This window comes from Acinonyx jubatus, chromosome D4 (assembly GCF_027475565.1).
Source record: "Acinonyx jubatus isolate Ajub_Pintada_27869175 chromosome D4, VMU_Ajub_asm_v1.0, whole genome shotgun sequence".
NCBI classification, from domain to species: Eukaryota; Metazoa; Chordata; class Mammalia; order Carnivora; family Felidae; genus Acinonyx; species Acinonyx jubatus.
The window spans coordinates 76,274,809-76,293,517 of record NC_069391.1 but is presented as its reverse complement, the minus strand read 5'-3'; the positions used below and the strand labels follow the sequence as shown (position 1 = coordinate 76,293,517).

General features: G+C 42.9%; 1 protein-coding gene across 1 annotated transcript in view; it reads left to right on the top strand.

The window, feature by feature from the left end:
- Nucleotides 1–18,709, top strand: part of OSTF1 (osteoclast stimulating factor 1) — a 57,400-nt gene that overhangs the window by 16,758 nt on the left and 21,933 nt on the right. Inside the window, exons 2-3 of the mRNA XM_027041022.2 lie at nt 8,991–9,037; nt 18,055–18,105. Of these exons, the coding sequence (XP_026896823.2) occupies nt 8,991–9,037; nt 18,055–18,105 (98 nt within the window). The remainder of the gene's footprint in view (nt 1–8,990; nt 9,038–18,054; nt 18,106–18,709) is intronic.

Below are 18,709 nucleotides of genomic sequence, written 5' to 3'. Positions count from 1 at the left end.
CGAGCGAGAGAGAGAGAGAGAGAGAGAAGGCCCAAGTGAGGGAGGGGCAGAGAGAAAATCCCAAGCAGGCTCCACGCTGTCAGCACAAAGCCCAACACAGAGCTTGAACTCATGAACCATGAGATCGTGACCTAAGCCGAAATCGTGTTGGATGCCCAACTGACTGAGCCACCCAGGCGCCCCCTGCCCAGGGTTATTTTGAAGATTAAATAGGTTGTGGCAAATCAGCACTTTGCATGGTACTTGGTTCTTGGTAAGTGTCCCATAAACATGGGTTTAGATGGGGAATTCTGTTTTGGATGAAAGATTTTAGTGTTAGAGAATCTTCTGTCTCAATCTTGGATGTATAGACAACCAGTCATTTCACATAGGATGAGGCTGAAACCCACACTGCTTGTGGAGTCTGTGAGAGACTGATTTGGACCCTTCTTGCTGGGGCTAATGCTCCTGTGGTCTGACTCGTTACTAACAGGAATAGGGGCCAGAGGATAGGGGTAGGCAGACTTTCTTCCATAAAGATCCACATAGTAAATATTTTAGGCTTTGTGGGTCACAGATGGTTCCTGTTGCAACTGCTCAACTCTGCCATCATAGCGTGAAAGCAGCCGTAGAACAGAATGTATATATGGGTTCTGTTCCAATAAAACTTTACTTACGGACACTGCAATTTAAATTTCAGATAATTTTCATGTGTCTTGTAATATTATTATTCCTTCGATCCTCCTGCTCCCCAACCATTAAAAATGTAAAACCTTATGGGGCACCCGGGTGGTTCAGTCGGTTAAGTGTCAGACTTCAGCTCAGGTTATGATCTCATGGTTCGTGAGTTCAAGCCCTGCATTGGTCTCTGTGCTGACAGTTCAGAGTCTGGTGTCTGCTTTGGATTCTGTGTTTCCCTCTGTCTGCCTCCTCCCCCATTTGTGCTCTCTCTCTCTCTCTCTCTCTCTCAAAAATAAACATTAAAAAAATTTTTTTTTAAAAAGTAAAATCATTCTTAGTTCCTGGGTCATGCAATAACTGTTGTTGCTGTCATGGGTCGGCCCTTGGATTCATCTTGCCTTTTGCAGAAAGTAGTATGACCAGTGTCGCCTTTTTAAGTTAAATTCCAAGGTCTGAAATAAAGATTTCTCTTAAGTTCCCTGTGGGGTCCTCAGAGTGACTTTGGAAGCGGTTTGTCTGGGAGTGAAGGGTCTTTGGGGGCCATTGCTTCCTCTCTAATTTTTAGCCAGTCAAGACATAGTTGGCAACGAGCGTGTCCTTTGAAATTTTGAACGCTGTTCTTTGGGACTTTTATGCTATACCGCGGAGAAGAAAGAAAAATAACCAGTAGCTATGGCTCCTGAAGATGTAAAAGTAACCAAGTTTGCTGAAAGGCCCTGAAAAGTATAAGGAAAAGAAAAAATGGATAAGAAAGGCACACTGTTAATAAACAGAACCCTCTTGTCAGAAAACACACTGGCTACTGTTTTTAACGAGTCTGGCATTCCTGCAGCTGAAATCAAGACACGTTTCAAATTCTTCAGTGGCTTTTTTTTTTTTCTGGATTGGTTGACGTGGTGTTGGTGTGAGGAGAGATGAAAATATTATGTTCATATTTTTTTATTAGTATATCCTTTAAAGGTACATGTGCAAATAGAATTCATTGGAGTTGACTTAATGAATCCGAGAATGGAAGTGCGAGGAAAGAAACATCCTTTATGGTGGAAACTCTTAAACGTTGTGCTCGCACGATGATTTTCTCTGCAAGGATCATAGCCTCTGTGTTTTATCTTCAAGAGCAGTGGGCTTTTGTGGAATGACATGCTTAGAGATCATTACCAAGAAGCCTATTCTGAACTAACCACCTCATTTATGGGCGTTGAAATCCACAAAGCCCAGGGGAGCCTGTGTTGGCCCAACAGAGCACAGCTGTTTCCTCTTACCCTGCAGGCGAAATGATGGCCTTGACTCTTGGATACTATCATGTACACTCCCTCTGTTTTGTTTTTGAGCAGAAAACATCCTGTTTCATCCTGCATGTTTAATGGAATAATTTAAATATGTGTAGTAGAAATACTATTAATACTTTTATTTGCCCTGAGAGTATTCGAAGGCGGTGACAGTTTTTTCATACCCACAGAGTATAAGTTAAGAAGTGATATTCCCTGCATTCTCATAGACAAATGTGAGAACTCTGTGTATATGGTAAATTCTTATTTTTCCATGATGTTCCCCTATTCAAATAATTCTCTTCCTTCTCTTTCTTTTCAAAAGCTCCAGTGTCGGTTCTAACTCTCTGGGGCATATTGGAGAATATTAGTTTTTACATGCGAGCTGAATTTTGAAAATAGAGGAAATATTATTCATTCTTTAGAGAGTCCTGTACAGATCCCTCATTTGATCAGATAGTTTGGTCACTTTTAAACTTTTTTTTGACTTTGATCTTCAGTAGGATACATATTTTATCCAATGATCTGATAACGTACAAAAGTACACACACATACACACTAGACCATAGGGATACACAGGAATTCACCTTAAATTTTTTCCTAAAACTGCCATTCAGCCTCGGCCGACTGGCCAAAAGGCGGGGTGCCTGACTTTGGTGTTGTTTCTGGCACACTTGCACTTGTACATGAACAAGGATTGTACATTGCATAGGTAGCCCTCCTGTCCAACCAGGGTGGGGGCACCAGTGACGCAAACAAGGCAGACCTTTGGGATTTATTATCATAACATTTGCTTTGAAAAATAGGTAAACGCTCTGTATGTAACTCTTGGCAGTGTCCCGTTTTATGCTTTGTATATGGAGACTCAGTCAACTGAAAGTATAAACATCTATATTTTTTTATTGGAGAATAAAATATTGCAAAAATTAAGGGTGATTATCAGGCTGTGAATTTTATGTGCCCAAAACCAGTGATACAAATATTAAAAAATGATAGGTATAGATTGAGAATTAGTGTTGAGAGAGGACGGTTGCTAATAATTTTGGGGAAACTGCTGTCTCCTCTGGGGGATAGGCTTCAGTGAAATTGCACCATCAGGCATTAAGCAAGCCTTCAAGTCCAGGAGATCAGGGGTCTTCACCTAAGTCTTGACCTCGCTCGGTTTCCATTAGGGAGGAAGGAAAGCTTCCTAACTTGCTGGCAGAATCACCGCAGGCAGCGGCCGTCTTGGCACCAAAATGTCTTGCCTTTTTACACAGACCTGATTTTCAGAGCATCCATTTAATTTTGCAGAAATTAATTCTGCAAATTCTCATTAGTCTGCTGTGGATCGTGCTGAGGAATTACGGTTCCTGCCCTTTTATATCAAATGTTCAAAATGGATCTACCGGAATTTTTGACAATAAAATTGTAAACATAATACATTTTTTGAATAGAACTTCAGATTTATACTTGCTTTCCAATAGTCCCTTCCGTAAAGCAGCATTTGGCTTTGGCAAGTATTTGGTTTTAACATTTGGCCACTTGGCATTATGCCAAAAGGTGTGTTTGGTAAATTTCTGAACGAAACATCACTTTCTCCATCCATCTGTCCAGTCCCGACGAAAGAAACACACAAAACCATAATTATTTGTGCCATGCACACTGTACTCTGGTCATTTCTGTTTTATTTCATATTTTTAAAAGCCACGAAATTAGTTTCATGGTGTGCAGTTAAAAAAAATGTTGAGACTCACTGTACTCTGGGGATGGATAGTAACACCGTCTGGGAGGGGTCGTTTTTGTAGACAGCATTTTAGCCCCACAAAAGATGAGAGGAGGGGTTTTCCAATTTCCTTTCCCAGAAATGTCATGTAAGATCTCAAAGGTATGTTAAGGCTTACAAAAACTGAATGAATGCTACTGCCAAATAATTTTCTCCAGCAGTTGTACCTGTTTACACACCCACTGATACTGTCTGAGAATTCCAGTTCTGTATCCTTCTTAACACTTAGCACTGCCAGCGTTTTTAGTGTTAACTACCACAGTGGGTATGTAATCGTTATCATAGCCATTTAATTTTTTTTTATTATTTAAAAACATTTTTTAAATGTTTATTTTTGAGAGAGAGCACAAGCCGGGGGGAGAGTCAGAGAAAGGGAGACAGAGAATGTGAAGCAGGCTCCAGGCTCTGAGCTGTCAGCACAGAGCCCGACGCAGGGCTCAAACTTGTGAACAGTGGGATTATGACCCGAGCCAAAGTCAGACGCTTTAACCGACTGAGCCACCCAGGTGCTCCTATCATAACCATTTTAAATGAAGTCCATCTAAAAGGTCTTAGGCCTTCCAACATTTTTTTTCAGTTTATTTTAATTTTTGAGAGAGAGAGAGAGAGAGAGAGTGAGCAGGGGAGGGCAGAGAGAAAGAGGATCCCAAGCAGGCTCCACACTGTCAATGCAGAGCCCAACACAGGGCTCCATCCCATGAACTGTGGGGTCATGATCCGAGCAGAAATCAAGAGTCGGATGTCTAACTGACTGAGCCACCCAGCGCCCCTGGCCTTGCGATGGTTTTAAGCAGAATGTAAATGAAATGGATCCTCTGTTTCAGATAACCAAGTTCTGATATGTTGAATAGTTGGTCCTTTTGCTGTGAGTGATCCTTTTTTTAATGCTGTCTTTGTGGCTCACTCTAGAAGCTTCTCTTCCACTCCTTCACCAACAGAGAAGAAACTAGAATAGAAACTGTGTGTTTCAGTTTGTGCACCCCACGTCCATCGAAGAGCTCTTTCAGGGCCACAGAGGTGCACCCATCTGCATTCTGTTGGCAGACTTCAGACACAGAAAAGTCTCTTACCCGTTGCCTGTACGTGACCCCTCCCAGATCCCCTTTCCCTCTATCTGCCTCCACTGCTGTGGACAAGGATTCGTTCGCTGTAGTCTGGGTTTCAGCCCTCACTCCAGAGGCAAACAGTGTTCCGGCTGATGACTGGTGGACTGAGCCCCTCTCTGTAGGGGCAGGGTGGGGTTGCAGAGAAAAAGGAAGGGTGTGCCTGGCAAGGTGAGGGGCCGGCAAAGTGAAAAGCCAGCAGGGCCCAGCTGCTGCCTGCAAACATGGGAATCTGCTTATCTTGCTTGCATCGGGAGGCCAGCCCTACTGAAATCCTAAATACCATTCACATGCTAGTTCATGTGAGATCCACTGAAAGGATCTTACACAAGATCGGGCCTCTTTCCAGTCTTAATTCAGGGTGAATTCCAGGTAATTCATACAGTCTTCTGGTTCCACTTTCTCTCTTTGTTTTGTGTAACCAGCCTTCCGATCGAGGTTGGGGGTGCTGCCCGGAGAAGGCATCTGATTTTGCCTCCCTGCCAATCCAAGAACACCACGATTTTATGTTTGTGAATCTGCCTTCTTTAAATATATTTGGAATTCGGATGCCTGGTTAGCTCAGTCAGTTAAGTGTCTGACTTTGGCTCAGGTCATGATCTCGTAGTTCACGAGTTTGAGCCCCATGTCAGGCACCGTGCTGACAGCTTAGAGCTTGGAGCCTACTTTGGATTCTGTGTCTCCCTCTCTCCTGTGCCTCCCTCACTCATCTTTGGTCTCTCTCTCAAAAATAAATAAAAACTTAAATTAAAATGAATAAATAAAATTGGAATTGATCAGTGCCTATCTTGATAATTTATTAAGATGTTTATTACGATTTTTTTAGGTGTCAGTGAGGGCAGTGCTATAGAAACACAGAATACCCTGAGTCCTTTAATATTCTGTGTGAACCTGTACACCTATAGAACAGTTGAATTAAATATGTAAAAATGCTCAGTGAATTAAATATCATTAATTATTATTCTCTTGAGAGACTAACCAGGGTTGGTAGACTGTAACCATGAAAGTCATTTTTTTTTTTTTTTAATCTGTATGCAATTCTTTCATATCCTCTGGCTGGTATTTTTGGTTTTTTTTTTTTTTTTTTTTTTGCTTTTTTGCATTGTTTCTTTTCTGTTTGACTCAGGTTTGAGAATTGAATAAATTAAGGCCTAGAACTTTTATAATATATGGATTAAAAGGGAGCCCCATGAGGCTAACATCCCAACATTAATCAATAAACAGGATCATGTAGGTGAAAATGTTTTGTACAGCTTCACACAGAGAGAATGTTCCCTTGTATAACCACGTAAAAGACTGGCTTGATGTTCAATGTTTAGTATAAATCAAAATCCAAATAAATCTCCCACTTCCTTTTAGTTGGGAACATTTTAAGTAAGACAATCACAAAAGATAACAAAACTCAGTGGCTTAGGCACACTCCAAGAATTTATTTTTTTTCAGGTTCTTTAGTTGGTGTTGAATTTTACGTAAGCTCGTTAAGTTCACATTGGATCTGGTTTCCACAGTTAGCCATAGCTCATCTCGTTGCTGCCATTCCCTCCAAGGATGAGAACATTCTGTCATTACTGATTTTGGTCACCAGTGGACTGCTTCCTTGTATAACGTCTCTTTGGAAAGTTTGAAGTCATCAAGATAACCGCTCTCCCCTCTCAGAGAGACAGTTGGGTCCACAGGTATTTCTCCGGGCAGCTCTTCCTTCCGTCCCGTGTTTCCTTTCTCAGGGCTGTGGGGGTGTGTGAAAAACTCCAGAAGAAAACACGTTTCGTATTTGCTTCTGCCTCTCAGCCTCCCTTAGACGAGCAGGGAAGGAGGGGCATTAGAATTCAGACTGCAAAAAATAGTGTTTCCTAGCAAACGTGCTGAGTGACAGGGGATGTGAGCAGGGGATCTTCTGTATTAGGGCATTTAAGAGAAACGATGATAGCCAGCCCCACCTCCCCAGGCTCCCACCGCCTGCCGTGCAAGTGTCTTTACTGTTCTTGTTGATTATAAAAGTCATACATGCTAAGTGTCATGAATATAAACCGTATACATAAAGGAGAAGGTGAAGGTTCCCCATAGCTGGTGCTACCATTCAAGGGGTGTACGTGTGCGTGTGTATATTGTCAACACGAACGGAATAGTATTCGGTATACTGTTCTGTAACCTGCTTTTTGTCACTGAATATTTTGCAGGGTCTCTGCTGTGTCAGTGTCTGCAGATCTGTCTGCAGTATTCTTAGGATGAATCAGAGTCGATTTACGTAATCCCTTCTTAATGGACATTACGGTCATTTCCCATTTTTTTTGATATTCTAAACCTCTATTGTTCCCCATGCCATATGTGGCAATTTAACTTAATTAAAATTACATAATGTTTAAATATCAGTTCTCAGTCATGTTAGCCACATTTCAAGTGCTCTGTCGCCATATGTGACTAGCACAGAAATAGAACTTACCCATCGTTGCGTGAAGTTCTGTTGGACAGTGCTGTTGGCTGGCTTTCTGATTTTTTTTTCAGTGCATGTTTCCATTCTTTTATTCATCCATCCAACAAATAATTACTGAGTGCCTCCTATGTGCCAGGCAGGCACTGTGCTAGGTACTTGGATATCTTGCTCATAAAACATAAACACCCGTCCTCATAATGCTTAACATTCTATTCAGCAAAAGGTTTTCAGTACTTATTCCCAATAAATATATGTGTATTACAAGTTGCATATGTATCCTATTAAGTTGTTATATTATAAAACGTAATATATGGAACAAATTAAAATAGGAATGAAAAAGAATAAGACAAAAATGTAAATAACTTCCAAAATAGTCCTCTTCTGTTGCATCTTGGAGACCACTTTTTTGAATGATGCTCTTGTAGGCAGCAGCCATGTTTAAAGGTTCTTGTAGTAGCAGGGCACCTGGGTGGCTCAGTCGGTTAAGCACCTGACTTGGGCTCATTTTATGATCTCGCGGTTCATGAGTTCCAGCCCCGCATTGGGCTCTGTGCTGACAGCTCAGAACCTAGAGCCTGCTTCAGATTCTGTGTCTCCCTCTGTCTCTGCCCCTCCCCTGCTTGCCCTCTCTTTCTCTCTCTCTTTAAAAATAAATAAATAATTAAAAATTTTTAAAAATATGAATAAATAAATGTTCTGTAGTGCTGATATGGAGTTGTTATCACATTTTAAATAGGTAGTCCTTCTATTTTGATATTCCTTCTAAATCTATTTATTTCATAAAAGACCTCTTTTTTTTTTTTCTATCTGTAGACTTCTTCCTACTGTTTGAATTTGTTCTCTTACGTATTCATTTAGTAATTATTTATGAAGTTCATACTGTATGCTAGGTGGTGCCGGGAAATTGAACAGGTCCAAGTTCCTGCTCCCAAATGACACAGGCCAGCAAATCACTTATTCTAACATAAGGTGTTATGGAAACACAGGGAAGGGGCATATTAATAGGGATCTTGTTTGGGAGAGTGGAGGACAGCTTTCATGAATATAATCTCCTCTTTGCTGAGTTATTGCACTCTGTTTTGGGACTTAACGGAATCTTATTTTTATCCAACCGATACTATTTTTCTCCATGTTTTTTTCTTTTCTTTTGGAAAATATAAAGTTCTAAATAATTGATTTAATAATACTAAACCACCATTGATTGTCACATTAAATATCTCTTTATGTTAAATGCTTACCTTAAACTTAGATCCTAGGGTTGGAAGGGCTCTATATAGGACAGAAGTGAAGTCCAAATAATTGTGTAGTTCCTGTTTTTTGAGAAGGAGAGGCAAAATCATCCCCAGAGGTGTGTGTTTATTCATGCCTTTATTTAACAAATATTTACAAAATACCTTCTATGCTGAAAAAAAGCACTTAATTTCAAAATACATTTCTCACATGGGCTTTTAATTAGGGTATTCTGAAGAATATAATGGATAATGCTATTTAGAGTAAACTTAAGGGGTGCCTGGGTGGCTCAGTCGGTTGAGCGTCTGACTTTGGCTCAGGTCATGATCTCGTGGTTTGTGGGTTCGAGCCCCGTGTTGGGTTCTGTGCTGACAGCTCAGAGCCCGGAGCCTGCTTCAGATTCTGTGTCTCCCTCTCTTTCTGACCCTCTCCCGTTCATGCTCTGTCTCTCTCAAAAATAAATAAACATTAAAAAATTAGAGTAAACAAAATGAAAGAATTGATCATGTGTTTATCTGTTCCCTCTCTTTTAGGGCAAGTTAAAGTGTTCAGAGCTCTTTATACATTTGAACCCAGAACTGTAAGTATTGAGTTTTTAACTTTAAAACTGGCATAAAAACCTAAGGTGATTTCATTTAGACACTTCCTCTGGCCTTTTCTTTGATAGCTGTAAAAGATTCATAGGAGTAGATGTTCATTGACTTCCCTGTGGTCCAGAGGTGTGAAAGCTGAGTCCCTGAATTGATCTGAATGTCTTCCCCACCTTGAGTTTGTGTCGTCCATCCTGTGTGGCTTGTTCCTGCATGGTGACACCACCTGCTTTAAAAATCACCAAGTGGCCTGCATATAAAGTACATGACCTTATCTCAGTCAGCCTTCCTGTGACTCTCGCCCTGGCCTTCTTTGTTCTTTCTGTTGACCCTCTACCTCAGGCCACTTCATAATGGCACCTTTTACCAACCATCAGGAGCAATTTTGTTTTTCTTTCCAAGATTTTATTTAAATTCAAGTTAACATACAGTGTGGTATTGGTTTCAGGAGTAGAATTGTGTGATTCATGACTTACATACAACACCCACAAGTGCCCTCCTTAATGCCCATCGCCCATTTAGCCCATTCCCCCCCCCCATCCCCTCCAGCAACCCTCAGTTTGTTGTGTCTAGAGCAATTTTCTGTGTTTCTGCTGTGTACACTCTCCATTGTTATAGTTTCTGGTGTCCATCCATCAATCCACCCATCCATCCGTGATCTAGTGAGCACTTACTATGTGTCGGACCCCGGCCCAGGCCTGGGAGATAGTGCCCCATCAACAGAAAGGGTGGTCTCATGGAGCTGCCATCCCCAGTGTGGGGAGACAGATAACAAATGAACATGACTGTGAGGGCCTGGTAAGTGCTCAGAAGAAAAATAAGGAGCATATAGGGCCAAAAGGTTAGTGGAGAAAAAAGAGTGTTATTTTCCGCAGGGTGTTCGGGGATGGCCTTTCTGTGAAGGTGACGATTGAGTAGAGACCTGAGGGAAGTGAGAGAGCCAAGGGAACAGCAAGGAGCATCTTTGGCATGTTCTAGAAACAGCAGGGACAGCAGCAGCTTAGAAAGTCATGTATAAAGAACAGGGAGTTAGGAGATAGGTTCAAGAGGCTGGGCGGAGAGAGAGGGCAGGCAGATCATGTAGGGCCTCATAGGGCTCATTTGGATTTTGCCCTGGGTAAGATGGAGTTTTGTTTTGTTTTATGTTTATTTATTTTTTAGAGAGAGAGAGAGACAGAGTGCGAACAGGGAAGGGGCAGAGAGAGAAGGAGACAGAATCTGAAGCAGACTCCAGGCTCTGAGCTGTCAGCATAGAGCCCGACGCGGGGCTCAAACTCATGAACCACAAGATCATGACCTGAGCTGAAGTCAGATGCTTAACCGACTGAGCCACCCAGGCGCCCCCCTTTTTTTAATTAAAACAATTTTTTTAAGTTTATTTATTTATTTTGAGAGAGACTGAGAGAGCATGTGGGGGAGGGACAGAGAGGGAGAGAGAGAGAGAATCCGAGTAGGTTCCAAACTGTCAGCATGGAGCCTGCTGTGGGGATTGAACTCATGAACCTTGAGATCATGACCTGAGCTGATACCAAGAGTTGGACACTTACCTCACTGAGGCCTCCAGGCCCCAGAAGATGGGAGGGTTTTGAGTCCAGGACCGATTAGCTAAGTTTTAGAAGAGTCACTCTCCCTGAGGTGTGGGGAACCATCCCGGAGAGCAAGAGTGGGGGAGCAGGGTGTCCAGACAGGAGGCAGAGGAGAGAGACACCCAGCAAGAACACCTGCTCTCTTGACTTTGTGGCCTTACTCACTGCAGATGTGAGCCTTCCTGCCAGAGGCTGGCGGCTCTGCCGGCTTTGTCTGGGCTTGTCCTGGACCCTGTCGTCCCAAGTCGGACGCCTCAGAAGGTAGCACAGAACAAGTGTCAGTGAGCGTTGGTTCACGGCTGTCAGGCTGAGGCCCGCCTTCAGATTCCAAATCTGTCGTGTACTCACGACGAATTGCCTTAACCTGTGGCCATCTGTTTCCTCGTTTGAAAATGGGAATAACAGTAGCCATCCTGCAGAGTTTTGCTGTGAGCATGGATTGAGATGAGTATTTCAAGCCTAGCACGTGGGGAGCACCAGTAAATGGCAGCAGGGAATTCAGCCGATACGGAGTGTGCTCGTGTTCCGACGACCTTGAATCAACACGATGTTCCTGGAACAAGAAAGGGGTTGGGGGGCGGGTAGAGGTAGATCTCTGGTTTTCATTCCTCTCACCCTGAAGCCCCATTGGCATCTCTCCCGTGTCGGTGAGGGTGGGGAAGGAACGAGAAGGGCGTTAGCTTGCCGGGGCTGCCGTAACTGAGTGCTGCAGACTACTTAGCTGAACCGACAGAAATTTTTCTTAGAATTTTGGAGGCAAGAGGTCACACTGAGGTGTTGACAGAGTCGGCTTCTCCTGAAGCATCTCTCCGTGACTGGTAGATGGTCACGTTCTCCCGGTGTCCACATGTGGTCTTTCCCCCGTGCTTGTCTGTTTTCCAGTCTGGTCTTCTCCCCCCACCCCCCATCTGTTCTTCTTAAAAGGACACCAGTCAGATTATAGGTTACGGCTCACTCTAATGACCTAATTTTAATTTAATTACCTGTTTAAAGAACCTGTCTCAGGGCGCCTGGGTGGCTTAGTTGGTTAAGCGTCCGACATACAGCTCCTGAGTTCAAGTCCCGCGTCAGGCTGTGTGCTTTCAGCTCAGAGCCTGGAGCCTGCTTCGGATTCTGTGTCTCCCTGTTTCTTTCTCTGTCCCTCCCCGGCTTGTGGTCTCTCTCAAAACAAATAAATAAACATTAAAAAAAAAAAAGACTCTGTCTCCACGTACACTCACATCTCAGGTATTGGGGGTTAGGACTTGAACATACAAATTTTGGAGGGAGGGCGAGGGACAGAAAAAGGTGAGGAAGTATGAGGCCCAGAAGTTGTTGTCTTTGTGTTTGTCCCCAGCACACAGGAAGGAGTCCCATTGTCCTAATCAGTTGTTTCCTAGGTTGCAAGACCTCTGAGGTTGATAAGAGTTGGTGTGGGAGGGGGCGTTGCTCATCAGCTGCCCTCCTGGACTGGTCAATGAGTCGATGATTCGCAGCAGCCTCCCTCACTCCAGGAAGGGACCTGCGTGTACTCAGTTTGAGACTGGGATGGGACTCCTGATCGTACCCTCTCCCCTCCCAGTGTCCTGTTGGTCGTCACCTTTGTCCTTTCTCACTGACCTCCCACTCCTTTGGTTCTCTTGTGCCTTGTCTTGCTTCTGGCACATGAACTCCAGCCTCCCCATTCCATCCGCATTCTTCAGAGCTAAAATGTGGCTTTGATCCCATCACCTGCTTCAACTCGATTTGACGTAGGAGAGAGTCCCTGTGGGCCAGCCCCTTTCCAGCCCCCCAGTCCTCTCTCTGCTCCTTCCCTTTCTTGGACCATTCCAGTCTGGATGTGATGCACTGTAGAACCCATCTCTAGACTCATGGTACTGCCTCTCTCTAGGCTCTAATACCACGACCATACTTCCTTTTCCATGAAGACTCTCTGATTAACCCAGCTAAGAGTGGGGTGCCTCTCCCCACTCTGAACTTACGCACTTGGCATTTCAGTCCTGCTCACCAGCACGTGTCTAGGAGGGCAGCAGAAGACAAGGCTGTTCAGAGCTGGCCGTAAGTTTTAGGACCCACGCCGCCTCTTTGGCATCTATGTGGCCTGGGAAAGTCAGAAATTCCCTAACATCTGTGCCTCAGTGTGCTCCTCTGTGAAATGAAAATAACAGTAATCTCATAGGGTTTTAGTGAGACTTAGGTGAGATTCGGTGTGATTAACTGTGTGAAGCTGCTGTTACTCTAAGGAGGAGTAGTGTATTCATAGACACATTCATAGTCGCTGTATTCATAGACATTTATCAAATAGTTTCGATTGGTCGACATATTATTTTAATTCACATCCAACTCTGCTCCAGGATGGAATCTCGCTACTGTTTTTCAAAAATCTTAGTTATTATTGGGGCGCCTGGTGGCTCAGTTGGTTAAGCATCCGACTCTTGACTTCAGCTCAGGTCATGATCTTACGGTTCGTGAGTTCGAGCTCCATGTCGGGCTCTGTGCTGACACCACGGAAGCTGCTTGGGATTCTCTCCCTCTCTGCCCCTCCCACTGCTTGTGCTCTCTCTCTCTCTCTCTCTCTCTCTCTCTCTCAAAAATAAACTTAAAAAAAATCTTAGTGTTGAATATGCAGAAGAAAATGGATATGTAATTCATTAGGTTTCTTGAATAGTCCATGTTTAAAGTGTTATTTTTTTTTAATATCCCTGGTCCCAAGGACCCTCAGCTGTGGGGCAGTGCTGCTGATTCATCCAGGATGTACTGGGTGGGCAGGAATGAGTACCCTACCAACGCCTGCTGCCCCCACACTCCGTCCCTTTCCACGTCCCCTCGGTCCAGATGTTAAAGGGGAGGCAGGTGTCTGGCCAGGCAAGTGGCCTCTAGCTCCCGAGCGCCGTCCTGACTGCCGAAGTGCCTGTGCTCTGCTGGCTTTTCAGTATTTGGAATCTCATCCCAGAGCTAGTTCAGTTTCACATTTCGTTTCCTGAATAAGAATTTCTGTTGGACGACGAGGGAAGCTCACTTGCGTCTCTCTCTCCCATATCACTCAGTAGCCATCTCCTCTGGCGGGACAGCTGTCCCCTGCTACATCCTGAACCGACCTGGCCTCCTCAGTGTCACGGGGGGCCAGGCAGGATGGAGGGGTTGAGCTGGACTCTGCGGGACACTTGCCGACAAGCGCCGCACCCCAGGGAGGCCTGGGGCCAGCTTGTCGCCCCTCTTCTGTCCTCGGGCCATACAGAGACAGCACTAGTCTCGGTGATCCACAGAACAGGTAGAACACTGGGCATTTGTCGCTCCTGGTTCTTCCTGCCACCCCACTTCCCTTCTGTCAGGCTTGGAGGCAGGGTAGTCCTGGCACCACCCATGCCTGTTTGGTTCTTAATTCTTGCCTAATCCTCAGTCCAGTAAAGCCTCACACAGAGACCTGGCTGGACTGGACAGACCAGTGTCTAGATGTGCTGATAGAGAACGGCATTTTCTGGGTGCTGGCTGTGTACTGATTTCTCAAGGGAAACCAGCAGGACCCCGCGCCGTCATGTCGTGTTTTCTGGGCTTCGCTAGGGCTTTGTAGCACTCTGTGTAGATGCAGGCGCCCCAGAATGGGATTCCAGAAGCTGAAATCGCAGCCAGCCCTGCCACTCCCTTAACTGTGTGAGTTGTGGCCAGCTCTTCCGCAGCCCTCTGAGCCTGGTTATGAAATGGAGATTATGCCCGTGTTCCAGCCCTGCCCTCGTGGGTTGCTGTGAGGGGTAAGGGAGGCGGAGCGTGCTTTGCAAGTGTCAGGTGCTGGTGTTGGTTTTGTGCTGCGTTGGGGGGGGGGGGGGGGCGGGGGGGAGGGGCGCACGTGGCCACCACCTTTTCACCTGGTCATGACACCGTGATGAGCAGGAATGGCCCTGCACGAACTCTCGTGTGAGAGAGGAAGCACAGGTGCTGGTGAAGAGCAGACTCCGGAGTCTGACCGTCATGGGTCAAGTCCGGCATCTGCCACGTACCTGCTCTGTGGCCTTGGACGAGTTTCTCACCTACAGCGTGCTGATGAGAGGAACACCCCCGCCTCCTGGCGTTGCTGCTGGGGATTAAATTGGTTGATATTTTTAAGTGTCCAGACTAGGGCCTGGCACATGATAGTACTACACAGTGTTAAATGAGAACATTCGTGGAGAATTTGTTTTTTAAAGATCTTTTTATTAATTCTTGGGGTTTCAGGTTGGCAAATCTGAAAAGCTTCAAAACTACATTATCGTCTCTTTAACAGTGTCCACAGAACACATATTTTCATAAACCCACAAGATGAATGCCTCAGGAATCCTACGTTACCAAGAATATATGGAAGAGGAATGAGAACGTATATTACCAAATTTGTACTCATTGCTCTAACATTCCAGGGCCAACTGTTTCCTTGTTCTGATACCTTGTGGTTCTTCAAGGAGAGAGGAAAAGAGGAATGTGGTTGGAAACCAAAGAACAAACTGGAAAGAAAGTGCTTACTTGATTGTGTCACTGTGTTCCCATTTCTGTTCCGTGAATATGATGCCAGCAACTTAAAAGCAGACCCTCATCAAACCATTTACGTTAAGGGCCCTGCAAGCACTTTCCTTTAGGAAAGTGTGAATATCGTAGGTACAATCCAGTTTTAAGATCAAGTTTACTGCCATCGACAGTCTGAAGAATTTGGTAGACCGCCTCCTTTGCTAGGTTAGGAAAAACTGCCCCTGGTTTCTTTGGAAGAAGATATTTTATGGGAAGTAGCATTATCCGTCTGGAAGCTATCGATTAAAAAGAGAATAAACTGTCCACTGTCCTTTCTCAGGAGGCAAAAATGGTGAGCCCTTGTTTTCTTCCCCCCCCCCCCCCCCCGACTGAAATCGACGGTCTGTTACTCAGTTGAAAAACAAGCCTCACCTACTGGGTGGCTTGTGGTAGGCACCACTGTTGAACAGCAGCCATTATTTTACAAACCGAAGCAGCGCTGAGAAATCTCGAAATGACTGCACTTACTGACATTTTCCAAATGGTGTGTTCTTACCAAACGGCAAAGGACAAGAATTACTTCAAAGACATTAAGAGTTTTAACTGCTCTTGGCTTTATTGCCCTTAAGTTTATCTTTATTTTATTGTTTTAAGTTGCCTTTTTAAAAATTGTGGTAAAAATTCACGTAACAAAACTAGCTATTTTAAAGTGGGCAATTCAGTGGCATTTAGTACATTCACAACGTTGTGAACTAAGCCACCATCTTAGTTCCAAAACATTTTCATCTTCCCAAAAGAAAAGCCTCAGCCCATTAAGCACTTACTTTCCATTGTTCTGGGCTTTATTCCTTTCTTTTCTTTTTTTTTTTTTTAAGAAGGACCAATCACAGGGATTTTTGTGCGCGTGCTTTTTTTTTTTTTAAGCTCTTTGTTCAGCACTTTTTTCAAAATATGCCTTTTTCTTTGAAGGGTGAATGGATTTATCAAATATGGAAATTTAGGCAAACTTGACTTTTGTGATTTTAGAAGGAGACTAACATCGTAGGTAGAGATGATCTTTAACTTTGATGAAATCTCCCTTATTAGGCATAAGTGGGGCAAGGTTAGATCTTGGAGAGTTACCGGGTGAAAATGGCTCAGAATGGCTCTAAGACCAGAGAGCTAGCTCTTCAAGCCATTGAAGTCTTTTGAAATTTCAGGAAACTCAGTCCCTCCAGAAAAAATACTAAGTTTTCACTTATGTTCTGTTTTCCTTACTGCCTTCCATTCAACTTCAGTCTCTCCTCCTAACACTTGTTGTCATCTCAAGGAGGGACACTCCAGTGGTGTTAAAATTGCCAGCAAAGGCCAACCTTACTATTATGGGGATGGCCCCTGTGTGTAGCTAGGGTGCTTGGTGAGGAGTGCGTCCCCTTTCCAGCCTCTCTGGGAGTGATCCAGTTGGTGGCAGGGAAATAACTAAAAGAAATAGTTTGTTGCCCTAATTACTCGCTATATTCATCGCATATTGGTAGTTTATTGCTCACAGATCATCAGAACATTATAGAGAAAGATGAGAGAAGATCTTAGAAGACTTTACTTTTTTTGCCCTAAATGCCTGTTTGAAATAATACTAAACTCTATGTCATCAAATCTAATAGGTTCTACTAATTTTACAGAGCACATGCTGTGTCTAGACTCGGTCAATCAGTTGTAAATGTAGCTCTCAGCAAGCACCTTTTAAAGGAACTCAGCCATTTTTTTTTAGTATCATTGATTGTCATTTGGTACTTTTTGTATTTGAATGCATTTAAGTGTCTAAGTTGCTTAAAGCATGATATAGCTGCTATAGTCTTCATTTATATTCAGGAGGAAATAGTTATAATGATAATATAGATCAGCTTTGAAACTAAATAAATTAATAGCTCTGAGTCGCATTTACCGCCCCAGTGCTACTGAGACAGGAGATAAAGACATGGAAAAATGAATGGATGAAATAATTTGCTTCACAAACATAACTTCCGTTTGTATGGAATGGTAGTGATAATCAGAGATATCAAAGCCCTTTTCAAAAATAGTTTTCCAGCCAAAATTATGAAAGTAATACATGCTCATGATAGAAGATTTGGAAAAACTTTTTATGCATATTTCATGCCTACTTGTGATCTTCTCCTATATGAAATTTTGTGCTCCACATTTTTCACTCAACATGACAATGTAAATATTTCCCAGTATCTGAAAATTGATCCTAATAGGCACTGTCCTGTAGAGTCATAAAGTCATGCTGGTAAGTGCTATGTACTGATAGAAAAAAAGGTGCTTAATTAGAGCAGCTGGCTTTAATTCAGAGATTTGCAGGCCATTTGGCTGGAACAAGCCAGAGCACTTATTGCCTGTATAATCCACTAGCCCCTGAGAGCTGCCTGTGGTCTGGACTGCCTGTGGTCTTATATATGAAATGTTCATTCTCTCTGAACATGAAGAGATAGGGTAATGGTTTTTGTCAAAATAAGCAGGTAGCAGATGTTGATCTGAAAGTGTTTAAGGATTGAAGCCTAATCATTTAGATGAGAGCCAAGCCTCTGGCTGGTTTTCATGGTTTTAAGTTCTAGACATGTATCCTTTTATGAAAAAATACATATCACCTTTTAGAACATTTACAAGGATGAAGTTTTATTAATATTCTATTTTGATACAAAAATGCCTTGCTTTCATTGTGGAAGAATATAAAAGATGTGTGCATAGGGAGGAATTCTTATATGTTATATATGGAATTCTTGGAAGTTCCTCCCAGGAAAAATTCAGTTTTCTACACGTTTTAGTTTGTCAGTAGAATATTGTTATGTGGTCTGTGTGCAGACTTAAGTATATAAAAGCCACATTGTCTACAAGGCACATTAAGATTGGAAATTCATACAATTGTTATCATAATCATTGGATTCTAATTCATGAAAAATCACACGAGGTCAAACTCTATTTTTTTCTTTCAGCCAGATGAATTGTACTTCGAGGAGGGTGATATTATCTACATTACTGACATGGTAAGTCTAGCTAATATTTTTGTAATACCACATATCAGCTAAAGATGCATAAGACTATTTTGTGTAGCTGTAATATTGTACATTATTTAAAGCTGTGTCTGTACAGAAATATATACGCCTGAGTTTGTTCATTTTAGTACAATCTGTAATAATAGCATAAAATTGGAAGTAGCCGTTATGTCCACCACTTGGAATATGGTTGAAAAAACTTTGGTATATCCACAGACAGAGTATTATGCAGCTATAAAAAATAATGAGGACTATCTCTAAATGCTATTATGGAGTACTTTAAGTGGAAAAAGACAAAGTAAAAAGATATGGATAGTATGCCTTATTTATCTAAGAGAGGTTATATGTATAACTATTTTCTTCAACTTAAAACAAAAAAATCAAAGGAAAAATCATAAAGTAAAAATTTAAAAATAGTTTCTTCTATGGCAGGGAAGGAAAAAAAGGGTAGAGGGAACATAGATGGAACCTATAGACTTTTAAGAAATCTCCTTGTTTTGGAGATCTGACTTTGGAGTGATGTACACTTTTGCATAGTTATAAAATTAAATTAAATGGTGAAAAGCAATCCCTGAAATTTAAAAGCAGAGTGAAT